The sequence below is a fragment of the Oreochromis niloticus genome, linkage group LG16, assembly GCF_001858045.2.
Source record: "Oreochromis niloticus isolate F11D_XX linkage group LG16, O_niloticus_UMD_NMBU, whole genome shotgun sequence".
Classification (NCBI taxonomy): Eukaryota; Metazoa; Chordata; class Actinopteri; order Cichliformes; family Cichlidae; genus Oreochromis; species Oreochromis niloticus.
Genome location: NC_031987.2, coordinates 28,146,106 through 28,159,194, shown reverse-complemented (window position 1 = coordinate 28,159,194; position 13,089 = coordinate 28,146,106). Strand labels below are relative to the sequence as shown.

At 39.9% G+C, this 13,089-nt stretch overlaps 1 protein-coding gene across 1 annotated transcript in view; it reads left to right on the top strand.

The window, feature by feature from the left end:
* Positions 1 to 13,089, top strand: part of man1a2 (mannosidase, alpha, class 1A, member 2) — a 124,865-nt gene that overhangs the window by 23,114 nt on the left and 88,662 nt on the right. Inside the window, 1 exon segment of the mRNA XM_003456598.5 lies at positions 4,856 to 5,117. Within this exon segment, the coding sequence (XP_003456646.1) occupies positions 4,856 to 5,117 (262 nt within the window).

Sequence of the window (13,089 nt, the reverse complement as noted above, 5' to 3'; positions counted from 1 at the left end):
TCATCCCTGACGTGTTCTCCGTTGTTTTTTCCCTGCCAATTTGAGCATCACACGGCACAGCTTCTGTATCACGTGGTATAAGGCCCCGCCCTTGTCATTTGTTGAGCAGGAAGAGTGAGCGCTTGTTTTCATGCACATTACGTCCTGGATCAAAATGCGGTACAATCGTCGTTGTCTTTTTTTTTTTTTTTTAAATCGTTGTCATTTGGAAATGAGATCGCACATAAGTATGAATCGAGATCGCGATTTTCTAACGATTAATCGTGCAGCCCTACTCCTTACCCTAAAAACTTTTCTTTGACTTTGATGGAAAACGTCATGAGATCAAGGAAAAAGAAAATTGATGAGGACTTAGGAAATGACAAATCTGATTCACAGAGAATCCAACTGTACTTACAGAAAACTCCTTAACGCCATGCTGGATGTCTGGCTTGTTGAAACTACAATGTGCAACTTACTTTACCCTAGCTTTATTTGACCTTGTTTTATGCAGAACAGAACAAGTTGTTTAAAAAAATAACATCTCATTGCAAAAGTTGGAATTTTAAAGGAGGAGGAACATATTAGGTCTGTCCTCATTTTGAGTGTTTAGAGCTGAGATCTACATAATTCTGCTCCTCGATGATACTGGTGATGAAATAGGGCTGAGCTGAACTCTTTTCTCAGCAATATGTATGGACTGAATGAGTTTTCACCTGTTTCTGGTATCAGATCTGTTATGAACCAAATTGAAATGCCTCTCAAACCTCAGTAAGGACCACACAGTCTGCGGCAATTTCTTTATTATAGCAGCATGATGTTCATAGTTAGCCTGTGTGTTTAATGGGTTTACAGTAGTAGTAGTTTAGTAGTAGTAGATGTGTAATTTATTGCATGAAGTGGAAAATGCAAGTGCAAGTAGCATTTGCATGTCCTCAACTAGTTTGTTATGTTGATCGTTTTCATGCATGTTCGGATAGTGCTTTGCTGTGACTTGAGGGATGGCCTTATCTTGACTCCTTTCATAAAGGATGGCACACTATATCTTCAGCTAAAGAACGCAATAAAGGAGCCACTGAAGCACTTTTCCTTATTATTTGGAGAATTTCTGGCCACTTGATACAAAAACTTCATTCCTGAAAAGTGAAAACCCACATAAAAAATGCTTGAATATTTTACTACAATCCTGAGATAGGCAAACCTTTCTTTGTATGCAGGAAAAACCTTGTACTGTTGACTATACTGTCATCCATTTGGCTGTACGTGCACTCAAAATCCAAATCCAAGAGTGCAGGCTCTGTAACACTGAGACCTAATCAAAGAGCCCAAAATAGAGGAAGCAGATGTGCACGCATACACCCACACAAATCACAGATAATATAGTGACACACAGGCAGGATTATAGTCTGTACAATACATACATGAAATCCCTACAAAGCAAATGCAGGATGTTTGAAACATTGCTAACAATGTGTGCATTCACCTGCATTCACAGTAAATACCATGCTGTTTTTTTTTTTTTAATGTGTTTTCTATCAATTAAAGTCAAGACACGCTGAGTTGCAATAATGAATATTTATGAGTTGTTTCCAGGGCGATGTTGCATAACTTGGAGCTGTTTATTTTGGTCTCTGCTGGCCACACATCCAGCATCATGACAGACTTAGAAAATGGATGCACACTGTGCCGTTTGAAGGATAATTAGTATAAAACATTTTATTTTCTGTCACAGTCTCTTATCTCGCTGCTTTCCTTCACACTTTGTTTGCTCGTTATTGTTCTACATATCTTTTGCACCTTTTTTCCCTCCTACCCACACAGTGGGATATACTGAACTGGCCAGGGTTTAACCAGTCTGTTGCTAAGTTCAGCTTGGGAAAGGTTGCACTTCCAGTCGAACATAAACAGGTTAGTGTAACGGGAAACATGGGCTGTGATCAAACACAGCCTCTATCCAGCCTTGTCTTATAGCCCTATTCTTTTTCCCATGTAATTTTTCGCCTGCATATTTCCTTAACTGTTTGTCCAATTAAACTCACCTGTCACAGAGGGAGGGGAGACTCCCTGGACAGGTCAGCAGTCCATCACAGGGTTAATACATTTGTTCTTTTTTTCTTAGCTCTTTACTGCCTTTATTCCATGTCCATCTGATCTGTCAGCTTTGCCTCTTTGTCCATAGATGTATGCAATCTGACTCATGCGTGCAGTGAGGCATGCAACTCGTATGCGCGCATAGGTTCATCCATATTTGACACTTTGGAGTAGCAATTTATTTGCACCTGGTAGCAGAGTGAAAAATTTGTTTAACATCTGGTTTAACAACCTGTGTATGCACTGCTCTTGTTCATGTTTGTGCTGTTTTGGTCCTTTAGCTTAGCCCCAGAAACAGGGACGACAGGGGGATCCCTTTGTAGTGGAGTGAAACCTAACGTTGAAAACAATTAAAACTGTCAGCCATTGTCTGCACTTCTCATTAGGCATGGCATTCTGCACAGGAGGAGGAAAGAAGGCTGCTGGTGCTAGCATTGCTGACATTTGCCTCCTTAGCAGACTAATGTGACGTGTGTGTGTGTGTGTGTGTGTGTGTGTGTGTGTGTGTGTGTGTGTGAGTGATTAATGCTTAGAAATAACCTAAGCACATCCATGAAGCAACCGCACCACTTCTCAGTAGTTTTTTCTTTTCTTTTTTTTCTATTCTTTTTAAATCTTTGGTATGGATGTAAAACAAGGAGCATAAGTCTGGCTTCATGCAGTATGGCGCCTCTCATACAGGAGCAACACCTAAACATTCTCTTTCCTTATAGTGCTCTTATGGGTCTGGACAGGCTTCCTCTCTTTGTGAAGTTAGCTCACGTTATATCGTCACCTTTTATCAACGAGGTGTACAATAAAGACATCCGCTCTAATGCAGGCTGTCTCACACCTCACTCTGCTTCCCATTTCTTTCTCTTCCTGTTTAGCAGTAATTTTAGTCTCGGGCTGAGAATGGATGTACACGCCTGCATGTAAACGTGCAAGAAAAACACCTGAACAGAAGGAAAATACCCAAGTCATGACTGGAAATTGATAACGAATAAGAAACAACACGGGCTGAAAACTGGACGCTGAAACATTACAAGTTAATAAATAAGTAAATTAACGAGCACACGCAGGTCTACAAACAACAAAGCCACATATAGAACATTTAGGTTTTTGTTTTTCTGTTGTTCGTGACCTATTTGTATTCATGGCCTAACTGCTGATATAGAAAACACTAAAAAGCATTCTACAAACACGGGAAAATGTTTTGGCATAATTTGTGCTAAACGCTGTTCACCAGACTTTAAAGTAAAGTAACGTTGTTATTGTAGAATAGCTGCAGCACTTTACAGGATTATTGATTTTATTTGAAATCAAACTAATACATAGTGTAGTGTTGAAGGCTCAAGTTTTTCATTTTTTAATATGCACACACGCACACACGCACACACGCACACACACCCAGTGAGTTGTTTTTCTCATCTTCTTAGAGATGTTGAACTGTTACTCTGGGGAGACTTGCAGCTGAGTCCACATGGAGCTCAGCAGGTTATCGGTTCCTCCCACATTTCCTGTGTTTGTCACACTGAAGGTCATTAATAAACAGTCGCACGTGTTTGCAGTCAGATGAAGTGCAAGCAAGTTGTTTGAAGATTCCTCATTTATTGTGTTTTTTTTGTTTTGTTTTGTTTTTTTAAAGCATTTAGGCCACTGACAACTAAAGCAGTGCATCAAGGTTAATGAAAATTTAGAGTCAAGTGTCAAGGCAATGAGTCTGTAGTGTGTGTCCTGTGTGCGGATATATTCTTTTTTTAGTTTTGATTTCAAGATGGGTCATATCTCTTTCATATTTGATAACCAGCTTGTAATTTGGTAAAACAAAAATCAAATAATGTAGCATATAAAGGGAACAAAAAGCTGGTTTTAAGCTAGAATTTACTATAATGAAATTTGTAATTTCAAATGTAAGAAATATACATTTTTATACATAAATGTAATGGTGGTTATTTACTTCCAGTATCTCCAGCTGAACCGATCATTCATTTTGTGTCTTGATTTGTCAGCAACTCAAAGAGCTAACCTCTGCTGCGTATCAGCTGACATGTGGCTGAAATTATATTTGTGTAAACCCGATGAGGGCAGGGAGAGATTCAAAGAGAGTCTTTCAGTTTTTCCTTACTTCAGTGACCACAGAAGAACAGCAGAGTGTCATCGGCCTCCTGTCACCTTTGCTTCAGCTCCCCGCTATGTTTGTTTTTCATTACTGAAGCACATCCTCGCGGGGTAGAGCCTTGTCAACACCCCTAGGGCTTGTACCGTCATGTGGAACCACAGATGATGTTTGTCATTCTGCCATTGCTGGTCTCCTTATTTTGTTCCTCCACACCTGTCCCATTTCCTGGAGCTGATGTAACTGCAGATTAATGGGGTTGGGGTTAGGTTTCTCCTGGGAAACTGATGTTTGTTTGTGCTTTCATTATCATCTGGATAAAATGGTTTCCTGCAGATGTTTGTTGCAGTGATCCTCAACCTGCTGACCTTAAGAAATCAAATAGTTTATTAAATATCAATGTAAAAAAATGTAAACATAAATATTTTAGTTTTATTTTCCAAAAATAGTGAAATATCAACTTCCTAGAGGGTCAGAGTTTGTTTGTAATGCCCATCTTTAATTAATTTCAAGCACAAGTCCCTCTGCACACCTTTCTTTCCCAAATGTTTTTTTTTGTGTGTGTTAGCTATGGTTACAGTAACCCTTCTAATTCACCATGGGGATGAGCAACCGACTTGTGAGGTCTAATGGGAATCAAAGCAGAGCATAAAGAATTAAAGCTTATCTTTTTCCTTCCTCCTGTAGGGAAGAGGAGGAGAGCCTGCGGGATAAGATCCGTGCAGACCACGAGCGAGCACTGCAGGAGGCAAAGGAGAAGCTGCGAAAGTCACGTGAGGAGCTCAAGGCCGAGATTCAGACGGAGAAGAACAAAGTGATGGAGGACCTGAAAAAGAAGGACGTAGGGCCCAAACCGTTGCCGCCGGTACCCATGCCTAAGGTGGTGGGCGTGAGTGACGGCGAGCCCCCAGAACCCGACGTCAAAGAGAAACGAGACAAGATAAGAGAGGTAACGTGATCGGTCTTTTCTTTCTTTTCTTGATTTGATTTGATTTTAAATAAGAACTCAATCTCTGTTTCTCAACCCCCCCACTGAGAGCAAAAACAAAAATGGCCCTCCAACGCAGGAAAAAAAAAATGTAAAGTGCACATCAGTGATCTAGAAATTCAGATGAAAACGATTTCAAGCCCTTTTGCTTTGATATGGTTATGTTAATGCAGCAAGAAGAAAGAACTCGTTTTCATATTCATAGCTTATTAGACTCAGCTGTTACATACAGTTAGTGTTTGTTTTCAGTTCTTTGACAGCAGCGCTGCAAAACATTTGCACTTTTAATCACATATTTCCATTTTAAGCAAATGCATCTTGTCTTAGTTTTTGCTAGAGATTTTATTTGCAGGAAATGGAGATTTGTTGGTGTGTTGAGAAACGCAGGTGCCATTGTATGCGTTTTCCAGCATGGGACCTACAGTATAATACCACTTACGATATTATGTCTCCTTTCACTGTGGCAGCTTTGGTTAACATAGTTAAATCAATGCCATTAAATCCCATGAAGCCCAGTCTTGCAGTAAAGTACAGGATTGGTGTGTGGTGTATGTGCGGCCTAGTGAGTCCTCCTCTGTACTGTATATTTGAATACTTTTTCTGTTGCCTGTCTGCCTGAGCGCCAGCTTTTATTGAAAGCAACAGCGAGCCAGACGGACAGTGCATGTGCAGAATGCAGATGGTGCTATCTGGTCCCGCTCTCTATGCCAGGCCCAGCATATCTCCCTCTCCGTGCTCCTCTTCCTTTCTCGCCCCCTGCAAGTTCTCCTGCATAATTGCCTCATATCGTCTCCCATGAAACAGCACTTGGAGTCAGAACACTCGTGGCGTATGGGAGCAGGGCCCATTCACTCCAAACCCGCCTTTGTCTCTAAAGGCCCCTTTTTGTTCCTTTCATAATTACCATTCAGAGAGAATGCCGAACACTCCCAAATGAGCAAGAAAGTAGCAGCTGTATGGGCTACGGCACAGTACACTCCCCTTTTCCTGATTGCCTTGTGATTCCAAGGAGAAAGTCTAATCACACTCTGCAAAACAATTGTGACTGTGGAGCTGGAGCTTTTTCTTTTTTCCTCTTTTAAATCCCGGCTAGAGGCAGCCATTTGGCCTGCATTTTGCTGCCATGAAGTCAAGTCCAAAGAGATGTTTCAGCTTCCATCTTCTTGTCATTGTTCATGTTGTATGTAGACAGTCAGCAGGCTGTTACCACCCAGATTACATGGCGTTATTTCAACCGCCTGACTTTTTTTCTGACAGTGTTTCTCCTGCATCAGTTTCGAAGTTATTTTGATTTGCTTCAAATTGACATCTGCGCTCAGTCCGTGGCTCCGAAGGATCACTGATTGCAAATTATTGTTTCCGGTTGTATAATCAGTTTGGATTGTTTGCTGGGTAAGAAGTTGTCTGTTGGTCTCAAAACTCAAGCAACCACTTGTAAGAAAATAAAAGTTTCTTGTTTTGTGGTTTAAATATATATTTGTTGAAAACCAGCCAACACAAAATAGAACTTTGACATAAAACACTCGTCAATAAAAGCAACATACAATGTTTTTTCCTACTGTTTCAGTGTTTACACATTTAAACGACTTGGAAACACTACAGGACACTGATAAAAGCATTAAAGAATGAGACAAAAGTTATAACTTAATAGTGTTTTACCTATTCACCGGTTATCTGTCCACTTATAAAAGTAAACTAAATCATTTGCTGTATTCAAATGTACTTGAAGGTTTCAGTGCTCTCCCTCTGCTCTATATCGACAGGCGACAGCTTTCCTAGATGGAAAATGCTCATTTTCAGTTTTTTGGTTTTTTTGGCTCTCCATAGCTGTTGCCACACTTATAATTCATGAGCAGGCGCTGTATTATGGATTTGTGTTCTGTTAATTGCTGGTCTTGACAAAAATGTGAAGATTTAAAACAGGCTAAAGCTGAAGGTATTAATATTATTTGGTGCTTCATTGAACAGGAATACCAGATTATTAAAATCAAATCTAATAGACGAGAATGGGTACTTTTTTTAAAAATGCAAATAAAGCATCTTTTTAATTTCCATAAGCACTGCAATTTGGAAATAACATGGTGTTTACTGGTTAACGCTAAAGACTACAATTTTGAGCTTTTGCAGTCCAGCTCAGGGTTTGGCAGTCACAGAAATCGGTCCGATCCAACGTCGTGATTTTTCTGCTTTTTTGACCAGTCATGCTGCTCAGGCTCTTTGTTGCTGCAGAAATAGAAAAGAACTTGCTTTTATGACTTCCAAATGCGTATTTCATTGACACCACCCCCCCATCTCCCTACCCCAACATCCAGTAGCTCAGAGCTCTGTGCTCTTTAGCTATTCAGCTAATTATGTGACCCAGACATCAGCGGCCATTAAACCTGTGTCTGGAGATGGAAAGAAAAAAGAAGTGAATGAATTTGACTGTTGACTGTTGCCGTCTATTCCTGTCACATCATGAGGTATTGTTGGCCCAGAGCTGTTGAAATAAGGTGGCTGGAGTTAATAGACTGTGGTTCAAAGGCATTATTCACTTAAAGGAGTACTAAAATTTGTACATTAATAATATTAAAAAACACTACTGCCTCTAGACAGTTTATAGAATAGGATGTCATGAACACTTTAAAGCAAAAGGGTGAAAAACACGATTTGCTTCTTAATCTATAGTACTGTAGCTCCTAGAGATGAGAGACGGGCACAGATGTGAGTTCCAGTTGTTAAGTGATATTAACATGTTGTCACAGTGTCTATGTGCTGAGATGTTACTGTTAAAGAGTTGCTAACACAATGCTCAACATACAAAGGCTTACAGTATCTTACATTTAGGCCTGTAAGTATTTGGACAGTGGATTTGATATCAAAAAATTAAAATGTGATTGAAGCGCAGACTTCCAGGCTTGAAGTCCAGTCCAAAGCGTTTAGCAATTCTGCCCATTTTAATACAGGTTCTATTTTCAGAAGCTCTAATCTAAGTGGACAATAGATTAAACATGAAAATGTTCAGTCAACAATGCAGTATTTTTGGATCATCAGCAGACAATGTACTGTCTGAGGGGCGTAGAAGCGACTGGCGACTTGGCTCAACAGTCGGTCAAATGTGACTGCAGAGCAAAAGCAAACGATTACAGATTTGTGGCTGATATTGGAGGTAGCACCTGTGTGTGTGTTTCCCTACAGAGCTATGGACTGTGGCTGTAAAGCCCAGATAAATCAATGACCAAAGCAGCCCTCTTTAAGTGCTGTCTAAAAGGTGCAGCTATCCAGGTGCATCGGCCCATAAAGACACAGAAAAGGTTTCCGATGGAGACGTGAAAAATCTGCAATTGAACCCATGAGTGTCCTCTCCTCCATCTCTTGTGTCAAATCTCCGTCTTTCTCACAGGTGTCCTCCCCCAGTCGTGTTTTCAAAGCCTTAATAGTGTTTGGCAGATGGCCTCATATGTTGTCTGCACACTGGGTCTATACTGCAAGTGTGTGTGTTTGTAGCACAGTTGCCTCCGGGGTAGGGCACAGCTTAGCTTTCATCATTCTGTTTCACACTCTCTGGCTCTCCAAGTCTTCCCCTCCTCTTGCTCTTAGCCCTCATTCTCTCTTTCTATTTTGATCTTATCATTCTTTTCAATTATTTTTGTTTCCACCTCAGCCTCTTTCTTACTATTAAATCCTTCCCCTTAACACTCAGCTCCTTTATTCAGCATTATTTAAAAGTCTCCTCGAAGGATTCTCCCTCACTGGTAGCTACAAGTCTTAATAAAATCATAAGGATTTCCATATTGATTTGCTGAACAACGGGCACTTCTCATCTTCAGACAACACTGTGTATTATTTGTGTCTAACAGAACAAGTAGGCTAGAGGGAAAGACAGAATCTACACAATATAAACAGGCTTTGTGTTATCTGTGTTTTACTTCCTTTAGACCATGTATTGTGGCTGAGCTACAAGCAGTTTTTTTTGTTGTTTTTTTTTTCTGTTGAGGCAATCATGTTTGGTTGTGTAAGGCTTAATGCTTTCTTGTAACCAGCCTTTTGCAGCAAGAAGTTAAGTGGTGACATTTGACAATCCATCCCTCCAGGAGAAGGCAATATCCACACGATATGTGCGAGCAAATAATAAGGGCAGAAGAAAGGTTTTGAAAAACAGAACACTAATCCAGAGGGGAGAGTGTTGATCATTAAAGCCATTTGTCTTCTATAAATGAAACATAGTAAAACATAAAATCTAAATTCCCCAGTCGCAGAATCATCTCCTGTCAGGACAATGGAAGCAAGCGTCTGGAAAGCTGAGCTCATTAGCAAGAAACATAATTTATATTATAATTCACAGCATAGATTATTTCAACAGCACAATGTTAGCACTGGAGGTAACCATCTTGGAATAAAACACGAGTGCTCCCAGGCTGGAATAATTAGAGCTTTTTCCCTGCTTCGTTATCTGGATGTTACTGCAATGAACCGTATTGGCAGTAAGCACAAGTCTTAGAGGTCCAGGGCCATAGCTGGAGGCAACTCTAAACACACAGGTGGACATGCCTTTGAGAAATAGAAATGGAGGAAAGGTTCTGCCTATTTTGATTTTTTTTTTTTTTTTTAAGGCCAAAGGTTCTGTCAAACTAACCCAGGGACATAGACATTTTGCATCTTTTCCTCTTTTGTTCCTGTGTGTCTTCCTTTCGGTGAATATTGTGCGTACTGCCTTGATTGTCATGTGCCTTTTCCTGATTTGCACCTGTAAGTAACATTACTGTGCTGTTGCTGCTGTCATTTGTTTAGGTTTTGTACAGAAATCATTCATTCATTTCATCTTTTTGGCTTACCTATTTCTGATGTTTTATCCTGGAAAAAAGGATATTCCTCACCAATGGGACCCTCTCCTAGTTTGAGGATCAGAGATCTGATGAGACAGCAGTATTTTGTCACAGCTTTTGTCAGATGTGTTGAGGTCCAGTCACTCATATCACAGTGCAACAATACAAGTAAAGGTTTAGTTTAAATATTAATACTGGCTGAACTGCTTTTCCGCTCCATTAGTAAGGAGAATACTTTGTTTGCTCACAGTCTACAGTAATGTTCTTACATACTAATAAATACTAACCACAATAGGAGAGCTGTAATGGCGTATCAGTGTTAGATTACCCAGAAAGCATTTGAATATCATTACAAGTCACCATTGAAGTTTGGAAAAAGACGACTCTCTTTAATAGAGGTAGAAATCAGAGTAACTCGATGATGATCACTACACAGTGATTTTGTCATACTCAGTACATTGCAGAATGGTCATCTATCATACATTAGAGTGTCTATAAATTGGAATTGATTTATCTATTACATTTAAAACCCTTCATGACTTGGCTCCAGGTTGCCTATAGGAATTGCTATGTTGTCATGCCCAGATCATCAAGTTACAAACCCCTGACCACAAACCTTTGTTGGGTCCTAGCCAACCTTTGTTTTTCATAGTTAGGCTTTTCTTTCTTCAGTAATTAATCATATCATACAGGTATGTGTACATACTGTGCATGTACACAGAATAGTTTAGAGTACTGTACCTTACTGAAAAAATGAAGAGTAACCATGACGATCCCTGACCTTGTTTTCTTCCTTCCAGCTCCACTTGTCAGTATTGCTTTGCTCTAACTCGTACTTGTTCACTGTCCTGCTACCAGATGAGTGTGAAAAGAATAATTTAAAGTAGTAAGATAAAGCTCGGAGAGTTTTTCTTAAGACAGGGTACTTTTGAGATTTGTTCACATATAGAAAAGGAAAAAAAATCTACTGCTGTATCACATCTATGTTGCTACTTCATAACTAAAGTTTCCACTCACCAGTAATAGTCGTTTATCGCAAAGCAGTTGTAGCCTTAACCAACAGATTGAACTATCAGAACATTCAGATTCTGCTGAACGTTGCCTCAACAATTTTAAAGTTATTGGCCATGTTGTCATGTGCCCTGTTATCCTGAACTGGTTGAATGAAAAATTAAGTGTGTGTTTTCTCCTCTGTCATTTGTTAATCTCACTTGTACTTGTTTCCGGTAAGTTCTGGGAAATTGTTTGTTCCCTCCTACCCCCTCCACTTGCCTATTGGATGGAGACCCAACAGTGGGTCCCAGTGCATTGCCTGAGCTCCTCGGACAGGAACCTGATAACTGTTTCCACCTTACGCTTAAAATCTAAACACAACCAGGCTTTTGCAGTGTGGGCTACTCGGTTTTGGAGGTATGTTATTTACCTTACACAGAGTTTTTTTCTGTCTTTCTTTTGGGTTCCTAATCTGCTATAAACAGTTTTGCTGAAGAAGGTTAAATGGAAGTGTAGGAGTAGCCAATGCTGGTAGTATATGTTCCGCGTTGCTGATTCATTAGCTGATACCTCTGGAAATATCTGATGGTAGAGCATGTCTGTCAGCCAAAACTAAGAGCTTAACTGCACTTTGCTGGAGAGCTGGTGTTGAATACCTTTTATCGGGTGAAAGGCAGAGAGCATCCTGATTGTTTTAAGTACAGGACAGGCATAATGAGCCTCACCAATTAGACCTCAGGTGATGGAGAGAGAGAGACATTGAAAGTGGCAGAGGACAGGCTCGACTTACAATGGTCATCTGTCCCTTTGGGCTGCTGCCACAGTACAACTGCTCTATCTCTAGTATTTTTTCCTATCATTTAAACAATAGAAAAGTCTAAATGACAGCAGTTTAATCTTTTCATCTCTTCCCTTCCAGTAAAACCACAGGGCTGACAGTGAAATCTGTTTTTCGCTGTCAGTCATGTGATTCCCCCCCCTCCTTATCTTGTCTGTTTACAAAATATCTGCCTGCCTTTATGTATGTGTGTAACTCGGTTTGATCACTTGTCTTTGTGTGGATATCTTGTGCTTTTACGGATGAGCATCATACATCAAACTGGATTTTTCCCCCCCTAAGAGTGAGCAAGAATGGCAAAAAAACTTTTTTGTACTTTCAGGAAACTGTCTGACATTTCAGAACTGGCTCAATTGACGAACGAGAGGGGTAGAAAGCTGCAATTGGACTGTACTTTCTGTCTCAAAGTGCTTTCTCATGGGGGAATTGTGTGGTTCTCCTCTATGTAAAAGATTGAATTAGGTTGTGATTCTTCAGTCCTTCTCCAAGCTTAGCAATCAGAGAAACATGAATGGAAAAATCAGAGTGTTTTCCTTCAAGCTCCGGTGTCAGCTGTAATCAAGCGTGCACCTGAATCCAGGGCAAACTACCACATCTATGTTGCTACTTCATAATTAAAGTTTCCACTCACCAGTAATTGTCTTTTATCGCAAAGCAATTGTAGCCTTATCTTGGCTTTGTTCACAATAATATTGACTTCATACTCTCTTGAGGATAGAAATAGCACTACAAGGGTGCTAGTACACATCAAACCTATAACGTAAATTTACAGCAAGTGACATTTTATGGATTTTCCCCCCCAAGAAGTATTAGATCTTTCATACTGCTCAAGCGAAGGAAAGTATTTTTTTCCAAAACAACCTTTCTGCAGTGGATGCTTTATTTGATATATATTTTATATAAACGTTGCACAAAAAGTAAGAAAATTTGTGTTTGGATAACTTCTGTGTTACTTCTGTAACAATGCTTCGTCTCCTTAATTGGTGCCACATTTGTAAGAAAAATGCATTTGTGGGGTAATTAACAGATTATTCTGTCATTGACTCTTGTTTTGATTTTCTACATCCCAGGTGCTGACTATTAGGTGCCTGATTAGCGCCTGATTAGCAGCACCTGTGAGCATGAACCCTGCAACGTTTGACTGATCTTAATATGGCCCATAGGGCAACTTCAGCCTGGAGATTTTGCAAAACCAAGACACGCAGCATTATTTGGAGTGAGAGCTAGTATCATCTACAAATTGAAAGCCAAGTTCCATATAACGAAGGATGTACAAGAAGTTGACAAAAAAACAGTT